The sequence below is a fragment of the Littorina saxatilis genome, linkage group LG6 (genome assembly GCF_037325665.1).
Source record: "Littorina saxatilis isolate snail1 linkage group LG6, US_GU_Lsax_2.0, whole genome shotgun sequence".
NCBI classification, from domain to species: domain Eukaryota; kingdom Metazoa; phylum Mollusca; class Gastropoda; order Littorinimorpha; family Littorinidae; genus Littorina; species Littorina saxatilis.
Genome location: NC_090250.1, coordinates 5422877 through 5443833, shown reverse-complemented (window position 1 = coordinate 5443833; position 20957 = coordinate 5422877). Strand labels below are relative to the sequence as shown.

Below are 20957 nucleotides of genomic sequence, written 5' to 3'. Positions count from 1 at the left end.
CGTCACATCGGCCAGCAGATCGCAGCCATTTCGGCGCATATCCTACTTATCACGGCCTATTATTCCAAGTCACACGGGTATTTTGGTGGACATTTTTATCTATGCCTATACAATTTTGCCAGGAAAGACCCTTTTGTCAGTCGTGGGATCTTTAACGTGCACACCCCAATGTAGTGTACACGAAGGGACCTCGGTTTTTCGTCTCATCCGAAAGACTAGCACTTGAACCCACCACCTAGGTTAGGAAAGGGGGGAGAAAATTGCTAACGCCCTGACCCAGGGTCGAACTCGCAACCTCTCGCTTCCGAGCGCAAGTGCGTTACCACTCGGCCACCCAGTCCAAATAGTCTTCTTGGCTGGATGGCTAATGATCTGTTAAGACTTTTTTGTTCAACGGTGTACGAGTTAAAGTGAACACGTTCTTTTACACGCTTTCGTTTGGCATTGAGTAGTTTTCCGTGGACAGTCCAACTATAATCGATATCACATAGTGAGAAAAACGCTCCCACTATATATAAACAACCACAGACGCATTCGACCATCAAGGCTATAATTATGCACACAAGCCCTTAACTTCTTCCACAAATAAATCTTCGTGCACGATCATCGTATATCGTATTGTATATTAAAATAACCCCACGAACAACCATGGACACAATCATTACAGCCTTCAAATAAACAAACATTTTAAAGGCGCGGGGCCTCCCGTCTAAAGGCTGTTCTTAACCAGACGAACCATTGGTTCGCCGAACTAAGGTTCGCGAACCATGGTTTGTGTCTTAACTGGGTGAACTTGTTCGGCAAACTCAAGGACTAGTTCGTCCAGTTAAGACACGAAACCTGGATCGCCGACAAACGAGAGGAGCTCACTCCGAGTCGACAATAAAAGCAAGTAAGTTATTCCCCTTCCAAAAATGGCTGCCTCCAAGACGAAATCACCGATTGACTCCGTGCTGGTTGTCGATTTGGGTCTCTCCTTCCCACTTGATCATGGTGCACGAAGCCTGGTAATCTTGAACTTTAGTGTGTTAAATTCATAGCTCAGAATCGAGTGGCATACTTTACTTATTTTAGATCCAAGTACCTGTAATCAAGCCCAAGAACATTTATCATGAAATTAATTGACGGATTAAAGGCAGAGTAAGCCTCCCGTAAACCATCACAGATACGGTCAGGCTTTTACACACAGTACAAACACCCTTTCATTTAAACACTCACCAATTGAGAACATCCTAGGTGCCCTCCGTAAAGAGCGAACAATTTTCAAAGAATTTATTTTTGCGTGGTTTATCTTACCCCTGAGCCATCGTGAACCCGTGTGATCCAGTTTTCCCTTTTCACAATGCAGTCGTCATAGTTAGTCATTTGAATGCGACTCGACGTGAGCTTATCTATAATAGCACGTTTTTTTTATGCACGAAACAACGGCTGTGGTTCACAAGAACTCTAGCGATGGCTTTTGACTGTTGAGAGGAACGGCGATTTGCACTGATAAACCGGCCGTCGTCTGCTACGACCCTTGCGTGACCCTGCTTCCGGGCTTTTCTTTTTTTAAACTTTCACAACTTCGAATTGTTCTGATCTTGTCTTGATGAAAAACGAATTCTTTTATGATTAAAGAATGTTTGTGTAACAAGCTGTCAATTTATTATTTAGATTTTAAAAGTTAGGTCTAGCGCAAAAACGAGGCGCCGTTGTTGTTAACGGAACAAGTCTACGAAAATAAATTCTTTGAAAATGTCTCACGCTCGACAGAAAGCAGCCAGGATGTTCCCGTTCGGTGAGCGTTCAAATGGAAGTATGCTTGTACTGTATTTAGACGCTCGGGGAGCTCTGTGATGGTTTACGGGAGGCTTACTGTGCCTTTAAGCTCCAAACCTAAGCATAATTAATTAATTTGGTTGTTTGATCGGCGAAAATGGCGTAGGTTGTCAACCAAGGGACTTCAATTACACGACAAAGTTGCCTCCCCTGTCCGCTGACACGGATAATTCCTTCTTTGACGCATGTAAACAAAATGCATTCGTACCAGAGTACGCTATGATTCGTACAGTTCATCGGAGTTCATTCCGTGACTTTAAAGGGATCTAAAAGACTTGTTATGATTACAAGTGCAGGTTCTCCAAATTTGGAGGCTTGAATGCCTCTGAATTATGAGCTATGAATTTAACACATTAAAGTTCAAGATTACCCGAAGCCTTCCATGTCATTTACCCTCCTGGGTTAAAGGTTATAAATTGATTCGAGAAAATAACATGACTGGTATGGACTGATCATTGTGTCTACCGTGGAGCCATCGGGGTTCTATGGGAAATGCTACACACAAAAACTTGCCTGTGAAAAGGGAAAGACGGTGACCAAAAATAAATGATGATAGCGATATTTCTAATTGTGGATCAGGAGAGTCGAGAAGCATACATGATGTTTACCAAAGTGTGTGTGCGTGTCTGTCTGTCCACGTGTGTGTTTGAGCTCTTTTCGGTACAGAATATGAGTTTGGGAATTGAGTGAAGAGGGAGACCTAAAAAAAAAACTACTCGGTATTTTTGTTCTTTTTATCACAATTTTAATTTTTTTAATTTTCAAGTTATATCAGAAATGTTCTATTTGCACTGATACACTGGAATCCCTTGTGGATGTATTGCTTTAAGGGTCTACAAATAGTACTACTGAACCAAAATCATCCTGTTTCTTTACGTTTTGAGCAATTCAATTGTCTTGTTTTTTTGTTTTTTAAAAATTTGATTCCTCTTCATTCTTCTCAAAAAAAAGCTTTCATTGCGATAAACAAAACATTACTGGATAGACATTTTCTTGGAGAACGTCTGTATTAGCAAGCATTTAAAGTAGGAGGACGATATGGAACGTACGATAAAAGGATGTGCTTTAGCTTTCTGTCTCATCATTTATAAATGTTGCCCTTCAATCACACACACACACACACACACTTTTGATCCAGCTCCAACCATATTTCATAAGGCTTTATTCAGGGTTGTCTCTTGTTCTTAAACATCCGATTTCTAAGCACACGTCTGTGCTGAGAATATGAACATGAACCGATATGAACATCAATGTCAGCCGCCTTTTTATTATGAAATAATGTTCATTTGTGTTCCAAACACTTCCGAAGAATACTTGTTGGTGTGTCTTCAGTCGCCCTGACATCATCACAACTCGACCCTGTCCTGCAAAAATACAAACATATACAGGGTGACACCCAAACATTCAACCCAAACAAATGCTTATTTCTTTAACATCTGTTGACCGAATTAGTTATCTTTCTTTTTTTCTTTCTTTTTTTTTTGGTCCCTGTCCTGTCCTGTCTTGTCTTGTCATGCCTTGTCTTGTCATCCCTCTATTGGCCTACTGGCAACCTTTTCCTAACTTGTCTTGTCTTGCCATGTCTTGTCTTGTCTTGTATTGTAAAAACATTTAGCATACATTTGGGTAAAGGTTTGCGAACAGGTAAGGGGTGTAAGAGAGAGAGAGAGACAGAGACAGAGAGAGAGATGGTGGTGGTCTTTGTTACATTACACAGGTCAACACAGAACTTTGCAAGTTCATAGGTTAAAGGCTGCCCTTTTCGTAGCGTTCATTAATTAATTCCTATTGTTTACATGTGCCAATAATGTTATAAAACTGTACTTAAGGGGATATAATAACGATTGGCTGTAGCTTTCAAAAACAGAAAACATTATTTCAGTATTGCAAAGTGGTGTTGATAGTGTCGAATGTAAACAGAACAGTCTCAAAGTGAAAGTGGATGTTTTCCGGAAATTGCGAAGTTAACAAGAATACAGAAAAGCGCGCTTTCCTGCTTAGCACAATCCGCTACCGCGCTAATCTGGCGTGTCAATATCACTAAGTTTTGCACGTGGAAGGTGAGCGATTTCCTTCACGCGGGGATTGACGAAGCTGTACTGTCTGTGTTGACGGTCTAAAAATAGCCCAAGCCCTGGAGAACTGTTTCTAAAGATAGCAATAAACTTTATTAAGAATTGATTATTTCTTGTAATTGGTAAGGACTTCAAACCTAAAACTTTGCAGGAAGCTTAATTTATACATCCCCGCAACGATGGGAAAAGCCCTGGAAGTAAGTAAACTAATTAAATAGGACTTTGACAGCCTTTAAATGAGGGGTTATTGTGTATAGTGAGTGTCGCGGACAGTTGTATGTAGTTATAAGGTTCCTTGGTCGGGCGTTGCTGACAGGTACCTGTGTCAAGGTGGGAAGACCGGTAGCTGGGCTTAGCTCAGTGATTCGCGCCTTGCACGCTTTGCACGCATTGCACGGGACGTTCACGGTAAGCTGCGCGCTATTTGTAGGGTTCACCGTTTACCTGGTTGCTGACTGAGAAATTCATAGGCATTCTTTTTTCTGTCTCGGCCGAGACCAGATGTTTGTTCGAACGGCTTCGAAATTCGTGTGTGAATTGTCGTTTGAGTTCGAAGTTATTTTCAGTAGTAATGTACGTCTACTGTGGACTTTGTTAAAGTCGGTTGCGTAAAGTGCGCGATGTTTTTCATTAGCCTGTGTGAGGTAAGTCAAATTTCTTGGTCTAATTGGATAGACTTTTGTCAGTTTTTGCTGAAGGTGAATTAGCGGCCGGTGGCAGGGGACAGGGAACCTACATTAGTTACCAGTTGTACTGTTTTGTCTCGTCTTTGTGTTGTTGTAAATAGTGTTCATCATAGGGTTTAAAAGGAAATCATTATAATGGTAAATTATATCGTAGAAGGAAACCAAAGTTTAGTCATTGTGCTTCCTCCTCATCCCTAATAATGATGTCTATTGGAGGAGGAAGTCACGTGTCTTATATTTTTGGGGAGAATATTGACTTTGGCCTTCTAGGCTTTCAGTGTTTACTGTCGAAGACAGACCGGACGGGAAGGTGCGAACCCTAGCTTCACAGCATGGAGGAGGCACCACCACGCTGCTGCTTGAGCAGCCAGTTTGGACTCTCGCATCGTCACCCCCACGCTGCTGAGTGAGCAGCCCCTCTGGATCTTCTCCGAGGCTTCATTACGCTGTTTTGAGCAGCTATCTTGTAACGTCACAGCGGCGCAACCACGCTGCTGTTGGGCAGCAACATCGAACCGGCGCCGTCGCTGCAGAGTGTGTGCCGTGTGACAGCTCTCAACTGGGCTGATTCTCTCACCCCCGCGACAGAGACGCAGGTGTCGACCCGAGGGCCCCCCCCCCCCCCCCTGAATTCGTCGAACGTGTAGATAAGTACTTTCTTACGATAGATATCATTTATGGAATGAGGAGGGCCTTTATGACGTACGCGCTTTGTGTTTGCCTGTCCTGATTGTCTCGTATGTCGTTTGTTGAACATTATTTTGACTGTTGTGTACTTTCTCATGTTCATTATGTTCATCCTCATGCATTCGTGGTAACCCTTTCATTGTTCCATCCATCGTCACCCCCATATTTCACCCAACTGGGAACTATTAAATACTTTCATTTATTTACATCGGTGTTCTGTGAGTGCTGTGTGGTGTGGCCAAAGTTTTTGTGTGAAAAACTAAACATGCAAACGTGCATGCACGCGACAATGGCGAGCTTGCCAGGATAAATCCTCTTTGAATTCAAGGAATTCACTTCATTTTTGTCGTTGGCCACACTTCCCATACACTGGACACTGATGTACTGTAGTTAATTAGCTTTTGTTGTTGTTGTCTGGTAGCCTTGTGGGTTGCCTGTCCTTGTTGCCAGTCAGCTGTGCCTTGTTTTGATTTTTCATGTTTTGGCTAACCGTTTGCTAGTTGGTTCTTGTTTATGGAACTTCGTTCTGGTCGTGTTCTTGATGATAGTGCTATCATGGCGTCTAGGACGGAAAGTAGTTCGGATAGGATTGCTAGGTGGCGTTCACTTGCTGAGGAGCTAGGTGTTAAATCTGCCAGTATTCCTGAGTTTATTGCCGAGCGAATGACCCGTGAAGATGCGGAACAGGCTAGACTAGAGCTAGAGAAGGAGAAACTTGAACTAGAAAGGAAAGCTTATCAGGACAAGCTAGAAGTAGCGCGTCGAGAGACTGATGAGCGAGTTAAGTATGTTCAAGCTCAGCGGGAGACTGATGAGAAAGCCGCGGAAGAAAAACTAAGGCAGGAAAGAGAAGAGCATGACCTTCGCATGCAACTCCTGCAGAGAGAGTCGGAAAGTAAGAGGGTGAAGAAAGGAAGTAGGGATAAGGCTGGTAATGATGGAGATTCATCAGGTGAAGAAGAGTCTAGTGACCTTCGTGGTTTTCGGCCTTCCATACCGATGTTTGATGAGAGCAAAGAAAACATAGCTACTTGGTTGAAAAGGTTTGAGAGAGTTGCTACCTTGTACAAGTGGAAGAGAAATACGTGGGCAACTAGGGTCTCGACTAGGTTGTCGGGTAGGGCTGTAGAAGTGTACAACACTCTGGATGATGATAGCGCAGACGACTATGACGGTTTGAAGGTCGCGTTGTTAGGCCGCTATCAGCTCACAGCCGAAACCTACCGCCGTCGTCTCAGAACCTGCAAGAGAAAAGAACATGAAACGTTCAGACAGTTCGGTGCTCGCATTGAAGAGAATTTGACTAAGTGGCATGAGCTTTCCGAGATCACAGAACTGAAACAGTTGGTTTTGCTGGAACAGTTCTTGCAGACCCTGAGCGCGGACATGGCCGCGTACGTTAAGGAGAAAAAACCTCAGACGTTAGCCGAAGCAGTTAAGTCCGCTGAGATTCATTTTGAAGCACACCGTGACAGTAAGAAGTTTTTTCAGCATGATCGTGATCAGGGTGGAAAGGCTGGCGTTGGTGAAAAGCAGAAAAGTGGAGATAACTCAGTTGGTACATCCGGCAGGAAGTGTTTCATCTGTGAGTCCCCCAAACATTTGGCTAGAGATTGCCCCAAGAAGAGCAAGTCGACGGGAGCGGTGAATAGTGGTCCTGAGAAGTCTTTACCGCCCGTCAGTGTACCCACTTTGTGTACTCCCTGTAGCCAGCAAGACTACGACCCGAGATGCCTGGTTGTAGTGGATGGTGTTGCAGTGGAGGGGTTGCGTGATACTGGATCTCAGGTTTGTGTCGTGAAGAGTTCATTAGTTTCCAGGTCTCAGTTCACAGGACAGGATCTTGAGGTTTCTATGGCTGAGAAAGACATCAAGAGGCGCTATCCAGTGATTAAGGTTCAGGTTGAATGTCCTTTCTACACTGGTGAGGTTGAGGCTATCGTCATGGATACACCTGTTGCTGATTTCATTGTAGGTAATCACGCCCGGCTGGGTGACTCGATTGTTCTTCCAGTGTACGCTGTGTCCAAGGTTGTGTCAGTTGTCACTCGTGCTCAGGCTGCCGCTGAAGGGAAGAAGTCGACTTTGTTACATGTTGCTGCTCCAGGGCTAGAAACAGTCACCCCTGAGCAGTTGCATGACCTTCAGCGGAATGATTCGACTTTGAAGAGTTGTCGTGAGGCGGCAGATCGCCGAGACGTCAGAACGTCTGGTCACTCCGGTGAAGTTGGGTTTGTTTGGAAGAAGAAGATTCTGTACCGTGAGTATCGCGGTGGTGGTAGCGTCTATACTCAGGTTGTTGTTCCCCAGCAGTTGAGGTTAGGTGTTATCAAGTTGGCCCATGAACCGCCTATGGGAGGTCACATGGGTGTCCAGAGGACACGTGATCGAGTTTGGCAGCAGTTTTTTTGGCCAGGTATGTGCGCAGACATACGTCGCTTTGTGTTGTCTTGCGATCAGTGTCAGAAGGTTTCTCATAAGCCACAGAAGGTACCGTTAGGTAAGATGCCTCTCATCGATACGCCGTTCGAGCGGGTGGCGATCGATCTGGTGGGTCCCATCATCCCTGCTTCTGAGTCTGGTAACCGGTACATCTTAGTGTTTGTGGACTACGCTACTCGGTACCCGGAAGCCATTCCATTGAAGTCGATTGAGGCTGGGAAGGTTGCAGAAGCGATGTGGGCAGTCTGGACTCGAGTAGGAATCCCCTCAGAGATTTTGACAGACCGTGGTACCCAGTTCATGTCCGAGGTGATGAAAGAAGTGGAGCGTTTGCTGGCCATCAAGGGTTTAGCGACTACTCCGTACCATGCGCAAGGAAACGGATTGGTGGAACGGTACAACGGAACACTCAAGACCATGCTACGCAAGCTTGCTCAAGAGAAACCGAAGCAGTGGGATCGCTACATTCCTGCACTCCTCTTCGCTTATCGTGAAGTTCCACAGGAGAGTCTGGGATTCTCTCCCTTTGAGCTTCTATACGGCAGGACAGTGCGAGGACCCATGTCTGTTCTTCGCAACCTATGGACGGAGGAGCAAGTCGATGAACAAGTTCGTACGACTTCTGAGTATGTGGTTGACTTGAGGAACCGGATTGAGGAAACCTGCAAACTGGCGCGTCAGAATTTGTCAGCTGCTGCACAGAAACACGCGAAGGTGTTCAACCGGAAGACAGTTCGAAGACAGTTCCAGCCTGGAGACAAGGTTTTGTTGCTGCTGCCGCAGAAGAAGAACAAGCTGCAGTTGTGTTGGCAGGGACCGTTCGACGTTTTGGAGAAGAAAGGCGAGTCAGACTACAGGATTCGGATCTACGGGCGTGAGAAGCTGTACCACGCCAATCTTCTCAAGTTGTACAGAGACAGACAAGGGCGACAGGGTCAACCTGTTGTGGGGTTTGAGCTAACAGAGATCAGAGGCGACCTTTTCAGCTGTGAACCTGATGATGCTATGGCCCACTGCGTCAGTGAAGATCTTGAGATGGGAAAAGGCATTGCCGTTCGCTTCAAGCAATCGTTTGGAAAAGTTGATCAACTTAGAGCACAAAACAAGAAGGTGGGAGAGGTAGCTGTACTACAGGTAGGTGCTTCCTACGTTTACTACATGATCACCAAGAAACGCTACTTTCACAAACCCTCCTACAAAACGCTGCGGTCCTCCATGGAAGCTATGAGGGACCACTGCAAGCAGAACAATGTCGCTTCCCTGGCCATGCCGCAGATCGGATGTGGATTGGACGAGCTGAACTGGAGCACCGTCCTTGAGATGATCAAGGAAGTCTTCAAGAACACAGGCATAACTGTTAAAATCTACACATTCGGTGGCTAAGAAACACAGTTTTTGTACATTTTTGACGTGCATGCTACAGAAATAATGCATATCTTTTTGTTTGCTTGTTTTGTCATGTGCGGGTGATTCCCGGTAGTCGCAACGTGGGAGCCGACTACCTCAGTCGGGCATGCGTTGAATAGGGATCTTTTGCAGTGTAGACAGATGTCTATGCTTAACTTGGGGGGCATTGTCGCGGACAGTTGTATGTAGTTATAAGGTTCCTTGGTCGGGCGTTGCTGACAGGTACCTGTGTCAAGGTGGGAAGACCGGTAGCTGGGCTTAGCTCAGTGATTCGCGCCTTGCACGCTTTGCACGCATTGCACGGGACGTTCACGGTAAGCTGCGCGCTATTTGTAGGGTTCACCGTTTACCTGGTTGCTGACTGAGAAATTCATAGGCATTCTTTTTTCTGTCTCGGCCGAGACCAGATGTTTGTTCGAACGGCTTCGAAATTCGTGTGTGAATTGTCGTTTGAGTTCGAAGTTATTTTCAGTAGTAATGTACGTCTACTGTGGACTTTGTTAAAGTCGGTTGCGTAAAGTGCGCGATGTTTTTCATTAGCCTGTGTGAGGTAAGTCAAATTTCTTGGTCTAATTGGATAGACTTTTGTCAGTTTTTGCTGAAGGTGAATTAGCGGCCGGTGGCAGGGGACAGGGAACCTACATTAGTTACCAGTTGTACTGTTTTGTCTCGTCTTTGTGTTGTTGTAAATAGTGTTCATCATAGGGTTTAAAAGGAAATCATTATAATGGTAAATTATATCGTAGAAGGAAACCAAAGTTTAGTCATTGTGCTTCCTCCTCATCCCTAATAATGATGTCTATTGGAGGAGGAAGTCACGTGTCTTATATTTTTGGGGAGAATATTGACTTTGGCCTTCTAGGCTTTCAGTGTTTACTGTCGAAGACAGACCGGACGGGAAGGTGCGAACCCTAGCTTCACAGCATGGAGGAGGCACCACCACGCTGCTGCTTGAGCAGCCAGTTTGGACTCTCGCATCGTCACCCCCACGCTGCTGAGTGAGCAGCCCCTCTGGATCTTCTCCGAGGCTTCATTACGCTGTTTTGAGCAGCTATCTTGTAACGTCACAGCGGCGCAACCACGCTGCTGTTGGGCAGCAACATCGAACCGGCGCCGTCGCTGCAGAGTGTGTGCCGTGTGACAGCTCTCAACTGGGCTGATTCTCTCACCCCCGCGACAGAGACGCAGGTGTCGACCCGAGGGCCCCCCCCCCCCCCCCCTGAATTCGTCGAACGTGTAGATAAGTACTTTCTTACGATAGATATCATTTATGGAATGAGGAGGGCCTTTATGACGTACGCGCTTTGTGTTTGCCTGTCCTGATTGTCTCGTATGTCGTTTGTTGAACATTATTTTGACTGTTGTGTACTTTCTCATGTTCATTATGTTCATCCTCATGCATTCGTGGTAACCCTTTCATTGTTCCATCCATCGTCACCCCCATATTTCACCCAACTGGGAACTATTAAATACTTTCATTTATTTACATCGGTGTTCTGTGAGTGCTGTGTGGTGTGGCCAAAGTTTTTGTGTGAAAAACTAAACATGCAAACGTGCATGCACGCGACAGTGAGGAAATAATTTTCTGATGTATTTTTAATTCATTATTGGTGTTTTATGCAAAACGTACGGTCAATATTGAAAGTTTAAAAAAGGTACTGCCCTCACATTAATACGAAGGCGGGATCACAGCTGGATAAGACAAGGTACGGCAATTTCGACCCGGAGGTCTCTTTCAGGGCACACAGAGGATGAGACAACACAGGAGAAAAAAAAACAAAAAACACAGATAATAGCACACGGAAGGAACGATTACAGCAGTTATAATTAAATTACTTTGTGGGTCAGGGTTTTTTAGGAGTACAGGGGAAACCCCTTTTAAGACCTTAAAAAATGTGAGAAAATCAAGTCTTAAAATGGAAGGGGTCTAAAAATGGGGGTAATTTACAGGTTATGAACAGAACATCTTCTTCTTCTTCAGCGTTCCAGAAATTCTGGTGACGTGTGAGCTCGTTTGCCCATTTGGGTTCCCCACACTATACTCTGAGAGCATAGTCAGCTTCACTCCGCTTTCGTTGAGTAGGCATGCTGGGTATTTTCGTGTTTCCATAACCCACCGAACTCCGACATGGTTTACAGGATCTTTTCCGTGCGCACTTGGTCTTGTGCTTGCGTGTACACACGAAGGGGATTAAGTCACTAAGCAGGTCTGCACATAAGTTGACCTGGGAGATCGGAAAAATCTCCACTCTTAACCCACCAGGCGGCAGCGACCGGGATTCGAACTCACGACCTCCCGATTAGGAGGCTGACGTCTTACCACTGCGCGCCACTTCACCCGTCACAGAACATCTAAAGAAGCAAGATCTTAAAAAGGAGGAAGTCTGAAATGAATGGGTCTGAAAGGGGGGTTCCACTGTGGAAAAGTACCTGTCAGTTTACCTGTATGTATTAGGACCGGGTGGCCGAGTGGTAACGCACTTGCGCTCGGAAGCGAGAGGTTGCGAGTTCGACCCTGGGTCAGGGCGTTAGCAATTTTCTCCCCCCTTTCCTAACCTAGGTGGTGGGTTCAAGTGCTAGTCTTTCGGATGAGACGAAAAACCGAGGTCCCTTCCGTGTACACTACATTGGGGTGTGCACGTTAAAGATCCCACGATTGACAAAAGGGTCTTTCCTGGCAAAATTGTATAGGCATAGATAAAAATGTCCACCAAAATACCCGTGTGACTTGGAATAATAGGCCGTGAAAAGTAGGATATGCACCGAAATGGCTGCGATCTGCTGGCCGATGTGAATGCGTGATGTATTGTGTAAAAAAATTCCATCTCACACGGCATAAATAAATCCCTGCGCCTTGAATATGTGCGCGATATAAATTGCATAAAAATTAAAAAAATTAAAAAAATAAAAATCCCTGCGCTTAGAACTGTACCCACGGAATACGCGCAATATAAGCCTCATATTGATTGATTGAATAAGACCACCCCTGACATGCGGCACATACCAACTATCTACAAGTGCTTTGTGTGAACAGTAAAAAAAATTGTTTTCCTTTTTGCGAATTCATTTCATTAAACACAACAACAACAAAATTCATCAAATTCCAGCTGAGCAGAACGGCTTTCACAATTATCACTGGGCCTTTAAAGGCATGTTCCTCACCATATTACCCAGCATATCAGACACCACATGTTTGACTAGGTTTTTACATGGGAACAACAAGACTATACAGGATGGTAAAAAAAAACCTCCCTATTTTCTTTTTAATCACATTTTTGACTGCGAAAAAAAAAGAGATCAAAAAGGAAATATGGCGCTTTTTTTTAGACACCCCTTTTTACGTCCAGCTTCTTTTGGTGGAGATTCAAGTTACAGACACATGTGAAATTCATTAAGCAAAAAGGTTCCCACTATGCACTGCCACAGAACACAACCAGGTTATTAATGTGCGGTACCGTGTATAATTATGTTTAAGTAAAAGGATGCCCTTCTTTTGTTTAATTGGAGCATCTATGATGTCTGACATTTTGGTTCTAACGGTAAGGAACGTATGTTTAGGCTCTATTAAATAAGGACAGTTTGTCTTGTCAAAAGCCTCATGCATATTCCTTCCTCCCCATGCAAGACTTTCTTTTATTTGAATATATATCTGCCTTTATAGTACAAGAAGAGCAAACGCTCGATCGAGTCACTTTCGCAGTTCTGAATATTATATGAGGCATCAGATGGACAGGAAGAAATTGCTATTCACAACACAATGAGTCACGTTCACATAAAATTTGAGCCCGGTCACTTTTATAGTTTCCGAGAAAAGCCCAACGTTAAGTTGTGTGTTGCCGAACAGAAAAGGCTAGTTATCTCCCTTGTTTTTCTGATAACGTTCGTAAAAGGCTACAGATGTAAATACTTTGATGTAAAGAATAATCCTACAAAGTTTCAATCACATCCGATGAACTTTGTCAAAGATATAAAATGTCTAATTTTTCCTTTGACGCTGACCTGTGACCTTGAAAAAGGTCAAAGGTCAACGAAACCATCGTTAAAGTGTAGAGGTCATTGGAGGTCACGACTAAACAAAATATGAGCCCGATCGCTTTGATAGTTTCCGAGAAAAGTCCAACGTTAAGGTGGTGTCTACGGCCGGCCGGCCGGACGGCCGGCCGGACAGACTAACACTGACCGATTACATAGAGTCACTTTTTCTCAAGTGACTCAAAAATCAAATAAAAAGGTCGAACTCTGCGCATAGCGACAAAAATCGCAATTTTACCAAGAAAACCTCACACTCTTTATGTGGAGAAAGACCCTGACTGTTGCAGTATGTTATGCATTTGAAAACATCTGAAATTGTGTACTTGAATTCTACAGTTTGATCAGTTCTGTGTGTTTAAAAAGTTACCTTGATCATTCTGACATGCTCTTGCTCAAATCACATACCAGACAATATTGTAGACTCCATTGATAGACGCTGTGGTGCATGGGAGAACTGCATTCTGAGGAAACGAAAAAAATATACACTGAGGAAGAACAGTCACAACAACATTTGCAGCAGCAACAGGCTATATAATTTTATTCAAAGAACACTTAAATAAGGTAAAATGAAAATCAGTGTTGTGTCAGTAAATTTGATTTGGGGGAGATGGAAGGATTGGGGTGGGGGTTTAGAGGCGGGGATAGAAGGATAGCTGGGAACCGGGGAAGGTGGGGTGGCTAACACAGTTTGATCATGTAATGACTGGTACAATGTTTAATATATCTAAAAAGGCAGCAACTCTGTAATGCATTATGTGAACCAACTTCTCCATAAACTAAATAAAGATCAGTAAAAGTTACCTCTTTCATTCTGGAATCTTTTTGGTCCCATCACAGCTCAGACGCAGACTCAATGGACAGATACTGTAATGATGAAAATAACACCAGCAATTTAAGGGAGAACAAGAATTATGCAGAGAGGAAAAACAGTAATGAGTAAGAACAACAGCAGCAGCAGCAGCAGACTCAATACTCTTACTCTACATAACACTCTCACTGAATGACTGATTCAGTAACTAAATCCCAGTGAAGTGCAAGTGATCAAAATTACTTATGTAAAAACAGAGAAATAGAGAGAGAGAGAGAGAGACAGAGAGAGAGAGACAGACAGACACAGACAGACAGACAGACAGGCAGAGACAATGCGAATGTGTGTGTGTGTGTGTGTGTGTGTGTGTGTGTGTGTGTGTGTGTGTGTGTGTGTGTACATGGGAAATGCAGTGCCATTGAAAACAAACACTTGCTTCATTTAAATATCAACAGTTATACAACATAAGAGGCACTAGAAAAGTTGTACATGAAAATAAATGTTGCTCTTGCTGATGGAAAAAGAGCAGGGGGAGAGGGTCGATGTTGCTTGCACTTGCAGATAATTATGCACTAACATCCAGCTGTTTTTCTGGGTGTACTGTAACCCTGTAATGTTTAAGCAGAAATGTTTGTGGATCACGTTATGCTTCTGCTTTTAGATCAGTTTGAGTATTTGCAATATTACCTCGATCATTGCGGCATCCTCTTGATCACATCACATTTGAGACTTTGACCTATATAGACTCCATGGGCAGACGCTGAAGTTATTACAAGGGCATTCTGAAAAATGACAATACAAATGCAGAGATGTAGAACTTTACATTACACTTACAGAAGCAACAACCAGAGAGCTGATTTATACAGGTAGAGAGAGAGAGAAAGAGAAGAAGAAGTAAAAGAAAAAAGAGAGCATAGAAAGAGAGAGGGGGTGGGGGATGGGGCAAAGGGAGTGTGTAATGTGACGTGAGGAAGGGGAAGAGCAATGGAAAATGAAACTCTCAGTACTTTTAATTTATATTAACAGTTATGGAACTATTTGAGCACTCCCCATAACCACAAACAAGGTACAGACGGCAACATATGTTGCACGGAAGGGTGGGGGTAGTTGGACTGGAGAGTGTTGTTATGGGTTTAGGGTGGAGCTGGGGCGGAGTGTGTATGTAACTTGATAATAATAAGCATGATCAGTTAGTGCTAACAACTATCTTGATCTTCACAGACATAAATTGCACAATGATTTCACCACCATGTACCTTTATTTTTGCCCTTGAGTTAGGTGGAAGACAATGTTGAGTGGTGAACGCAAGTTGTATTGATCACTGGGTCATCCTGCGGTCCGGGCCATTGATCTGCACATTGCACCAGCACAAACAAACACAATGTTATGACATCTCAATCAGCCTGCATGGTCAATCATGAATCTAAGAACACAAACACTGTCCAGATCTAATTGAAAACGAGATCATCATTACTTGGGAAATTCAATGAAAATCTAGCAGTCAACGAAGCAGATAGATCTGTCCTTGCGATTGTTGTTGCAAGCAGATAAATGTGTGAACTTCCTTATCTCAACGTTATCATTCAACATATTGATATTTTGCCTGATGGATGTTGTGCCGATGAGATAAACAAACAATCAAAATCAAAGTCATAAACTTTTGAAGAAAAAAATTAAGCAAATTGAGCAGAAAGAATCTAGCTTACTGCTGTGCTGATTTCGACAAAATCAATGCGTTTACATGCCGAAGTCATTCCTGCTTTTATTCATATCATACTAGATGATCCTAATGCACAACAATACGAAAACGAGCTCAGCGAAATGAGTATAACACTGCCTCACCTGCACTAACACAATGCTGCAGAAGCGAAGGTCGTCTACGACTGGAAATTTCGAAGTCGAACAGCGGCGTTTTTTCACTCTCAGCGGTTGTCTTGCTCGGAAAAGTGAAAAGCTTAACTTGAAATCGAACGGAAGTCACCATTCTACCTTTTCGTTCAAGCGTTGTTTTTATAAAATCTCAGAAAATGTAATTTTGACTTGGGTGATTTCGTCCGCCATTGAGATTCAGTTTTTCAATAATTTGTCTTCCTCCTTGGCAGAAGAGTCAAAGGTTCGGCCCGATCTTCAAGGTTCCCAAGACATGACTTGCAAACCCCGAACCTAGTTCGCCGAACCTCCCAAACCTAGTTCGAAAACTCAGGTTCGTCTGGTTAAGAACCAAGACAAGTTCGCCGAACCAGTCTTGAGGTTAGCCGAACCCCACGAACCTAGTTCGCGAACCAAAGGTTCGTCTGGTTAAGAACAGCCTTAAGCGATCAATCAAATTAACTTTATTATCTCACATCAGTGGAGAAATTGCAGTTTTTGTGTGTATACTCTCAAAGATCTGTCCAGGGTTTTGCAGGGGATATGCTCGAATTCTTTCACGTCATCATCATCATCATCATCAACATCATCATCATCATCATCATCATCATCATCATCATCATCATCATCATCATCATCATCATCATCATCATGTGTTTGTTTTCTCTCCACCTCTTTTTGTTTTTAATGTTTATTTTTCTTATTGTGTGTCTGTGCGTCCCAAGGACAGATTGTAAGAAAAGGCCTAGCCTTAAATCTGTATCCTTGCAAAATAAAGTTCAATTCAATCCAATTCACGTAAAGGTACATACATTCTCGTGTAAAAAAAAATCATGTATGTATACCATCACAGATCTGTACACAGGCTTTTGCAGAGAATAAAAGCATCCTTTCACCTAATCATGTCCAAAAACTCAACAACATGGCTGTTTTCTTAGCAAGTTTTTTTCTCTCATTATATTGATTTCCCATGTGACAGGTATGTCAGCCTGGTAATTTTTTTTTTCATTTTCATAATTCAACAAAATATTCCGAATTCAGCACCAGATTGCAGCCAGGCAGCTGATTTTCTGTATGTGACAAAGTAGAAGGATGCTGTTATTCCATGTGAAAGGTATGCTACTACTACTACTGCTACTACTGCTACTGCTACTATTGCTACTGCTACTACTACTACTACTGCTACTACTTATTACTACTATATACTACTACTACTACTATTGCTACTGCTACTACTACTACTACTACTATTGCTACTGCTACTACTACTGTATTGCTACTGCTACTACTACTACGACTTCTACTACTACGACGACTACGACTACTACTACAACAACTACTACTACTTACATTACTACTACTACCACGACTACGACTACTACGACAACTACTTCTATACTACTACTACTACTTCTACTGCTACTGGGGTGCTACTAATACTACTACTACTACTACTACAACTACTATACTACTACTGATAGTAATGTTGAAAAGCAAAATAAATCTGTACTCACCAATACAGGCAAGGACAGCACATACAAAACTAATGACAATGTTCACCTATGGAGGCTTCTTCAGGACTAACAAACAAACAAACATAGAAGGAAAACTACACCAAACACGAAACGGTGCATAACAAATAGATACAGCCTGGTTTAAGAATGGAAATCTAAACAACACAGTGACTGCGGGTGAGATAAACAACACAGTGACTGCGGGTGAGATAAACAACACAGTGACTGCGGGTGAGATAAACAACACAGTGACTGCGGGTGAGATAAACAACACAGTGACTGCGGGTGAGATAAACAACACAGTGACTGCGGGTGAGATAAACAACACAGTGACTGCGGGTGAGATAAACAACACAGTGACTGCGGGTGAGATAAACAACACAGTGACTGCGGGTGAGATAAACAACACAGTGACTGCGGGTGAGATAAACAAAGTTGAAAAACAAAAGAATAATGATGATAATAAATAACGTTTGTATATCTATATATATATATATCGACCTGTACCTTTAAATTCTTTTACACGTACTAAAATAAGACTTAGTGTGCAAACCCATCATATTTCCGCTGCACGTATACGTCTTTCGTCCAGGGTCATCGTATTCTATACGAGGTGTTATTAGTACACAAACATCTGCGCGTTTAATCGCCGTATTTCCGATAGTCGCGGCACGTGTCAGAAGAACAAAAACAATCGTGTATAACAATGAATAATACTGCGGTACGGCTCAAATCCGAATAACAATTTTTTTTGTTCAATGCATATCATAAATATGCTATATATACAGCTCAAATCCGAAAAACAAAAACAATTGTTAATGCATATAATAAATAAGCTATACTGGTCAAGTCCAAAAAACAAAATCAATTGAAGATGCAAATAATAAATATTCTGTACGACTCCAATCCGAATAACAAAATCCAGTGTGGATGCATCTAAATACGAGCTATTGGATTAATATGTCGAACAAACAGTAGCGCTTAATCATTGACTTAAAGATGTATATGTCTTCTCATTGTAAGCTATATCATGAAGATACACTGTGACGAATATGTCCAAGGTTTTGAATGGGGTAAAAGGCATCCTAGCTCCTGCTTGTTCACACACTAAAAATCAACAGTCTTCCAGAAAACAACGAGTACCGGGAAAAAAGTGAGCGGCGAAGAAAAACAAGTCTGATATCAAAAGTTAGAAATGTATGAAAACAAGCCAGGCAACTGATAGGAGGTAAGCTGTGTTGCCACTCTGATCGAAAAGAAAACAGCCTTCCTTGGCTGGTCCAGAAACAAGTGAAAACAGACACACACAAACGCACACATACATACACACACACACTCACACACACACACACACACACACACACACACACACACGCACCCACACACACACGCGCAGCCACGCACTCACTCACGCACGCACGCACACACATACGCACACACATACGCACACACACACACACACACACACGCACGCACGCACGCACACACACACACACACTCACACACACACACATACACACACACACACGTGCACACAAACAAACACACACACACTCTGCTCTCTCTCTCTCTCTCTCTCTCTCTCTCTCTCTCTCTCTCTCTCTCTCTCTCTCTCTCTCTCTCTCTCTAAACTTCGGTAGTACACAGTAAAATACTCTATATTATAGACATCATTAGTCCACTGCATATTTTTGTCAAGAATTCTATCCCTCTTTTTCACTTCCAAACACAAATGTAATATATATTATTCCCCCCTCTGCTTCTTTACCTCTGTAAACTTGTAGGGGTAGTTATTTTTCGATAATGACCCAGCAACCAAACAAATAACGACCCAGCAACAGCCTGAATCCACGATAGTGCAATGGGTTGAGAAGTTGTTCTGTTTCGGTACTACTTTTTGCGACTGAAAAGTTCCGAACGCTCTAACGTACGAAGTATACATCTCTGGAGCAAACAATACAAACATACCGCATTTAAATTAACAACTACAGGCCTGAACACATGAATCTTCATATAAAATCCATGAGTTCGGTTGTTTTCTGAATCTAGATTTGCCGTGCTCAAACGTTCATCACAAGCAATTTCCCGCAAGGCAAGTAACTCATACTTTGTCTAGCGACAAGAGTAGTTCCCCTTCTTTTCACTCAGTTTCTTCGACAACAGACTGCAATCCGACGGTCAGTTTTCAACAATATTTCATTTAATAAACAGATCACACGCAACCAAATGCACACATCTCATCAATTTAAACAACATAAAGCGGTTTCATACACTATTTTCCCCAGAAAACTGAACTTCATACAGTTTTTAACGTTGGAACACGGGTGCAAAAGTTCGTCTGCTAGTCCCATTTGACGAAAGAACATTATCCTAAGCGATACCAAAACATACATAGAACACACAATATCTGCCTTTGCCGCCACAGCAGAATAACAGCATATATGTGTACTTGATTTTAGTCCAAAATAGGAAAACTGACAAGAAGTGTTAACAGAATGGAATGATTTGCACGGAACTATACAACCGCGCATTAATCGATCGCCTGCGCAGGTTGACTGGTTGAGTGAATAGGATTCGATCAAACTTTCGCAAAAAACCTCCTCTTTTCTTTGAATAACTGAAGAAAGGAGGAATAAAGAGGTTACACACCTCGTCTCAGTGATTATAAAAAATAATGGTCTCAGTTCGCGGTCATGAAAAAGCTCGCTAAAGCTCGCATTTTTCATGATCCGCTAACTTCGACCATTATTTTTAATAATCACTGAGACTCGGCGTGTAACCTCTACATATTACCATCAAACACGTTCAGGCTAAAAAAACAAAAAGGGACAAAGAAGAGCACAGAAAATGTATACATATATCTTTTCTAACCTACAAAACACGTTTACATGTGTAGCAGTGAAGTTAAAAATTCTAGCTGCCTTAACTTACTATACGAATTACGAATGCTTCGAATTGACCTAAATAGAAACTAGCGTGCAAACATAATTATGTCCCCCCCAAAATATTCTGTTTGTTCACATGGTAAACTTGGCGGTGTCAAAGTGTCATCAATGAAATAATTACTGTCAGGGGTACTTAACATTCAGTGATATTGTCACGGTTGAAAAAAAAAGTGGGCAATATGTGTCAAAAACTGGGACCTCTATTCCTCTCAGTGCAATATCTGTTTTTACCTTTCCAACTAAACGAGTGGGCTTTATAGTTTGCTCGTTTTTGTAAGATTGTATGTATCTCGATCTGTCCGTCTCTGTTTGTGGCTTCTTTCTCTCTTTCTCTTTCTCTTCACCCTCTTCGTCTAGTTTACGCTTCTTAATTTAGATGTTCTATCTGCTTGTCCGTCTGTCTGTCTGTCTGTCTGTCCGTTGGTCTGTCTGTCTGTTTTATCCGTTTTTCTCGGTCTCTCTCCCTCCCTTTTACTCCCTCTATCCTTCTACATGTATCTCTGTTTCTCTTTGTGTGTGTCTGTCCCTCTCTCTCCCTTACTCCCTCCCGTCACCTGGCCCTCTCTCTGTCTCTCTCTCTCCCTTACTACCTCCCGTCACCTGGCCCTCTCTCTGTCTCTCTCTCTCCCTTACTCCCTCCCGTCACCTGGCCCTCTCTCTGTCTCTCTCTC

General features: G+C 42.9%; 1 protein-coding gene and 1 long non-coding RNA gene across 4 annotated transcripts; one reads left to right on the top strand and one right to left on the bottom strand.

Moving 5' to 3' along the window:
* Nucleotides 1-2912: 2912 nt before the first annotated feature.
* LOC138968352 (uncharacterized) lies at nt 2913-16265 on the bottom strand. 3 transcript variants are annotated; one of them, XR_011456147.1, is made up of 6 exons: nt 15801-16265; nt 15214-15309; nt 14646-14740; nt 13952-14014; nt 13518-13611; nt 2913-3185 (listed from the first exon to the last, which is right to left on the bottom strand). It is a non-coding gene; the product is annotated as an uncharacterized lncRNA (long non-coding RNA). The 3 variants fall into 3 exon arrangements; XR_011456148.1 differs by having other exon boundaries at nt 13556-13611; nt 15801-16264; XR_011456150.1 differs by lacking the exon at nt 13518-13611 and having other exon boundaries at nt 15801-16262.
* LOC138968351 (uncharacterized) lies at nt 5323-10411 on the top strand. The gene has a single exon (XM_070340906.1). It carries the CDS (start codon nt 5783-5785, stop codon nt 9092-9094), a length of 3312 nt encoding a protein of 1103 aa, XP_070197007.1. The 5' UTR covers nt 5323-5782; the 3' UTR covers nt 9095-10411.
* Nucleotides 16266-20957: the final 4692 nt, after the last annotated feature.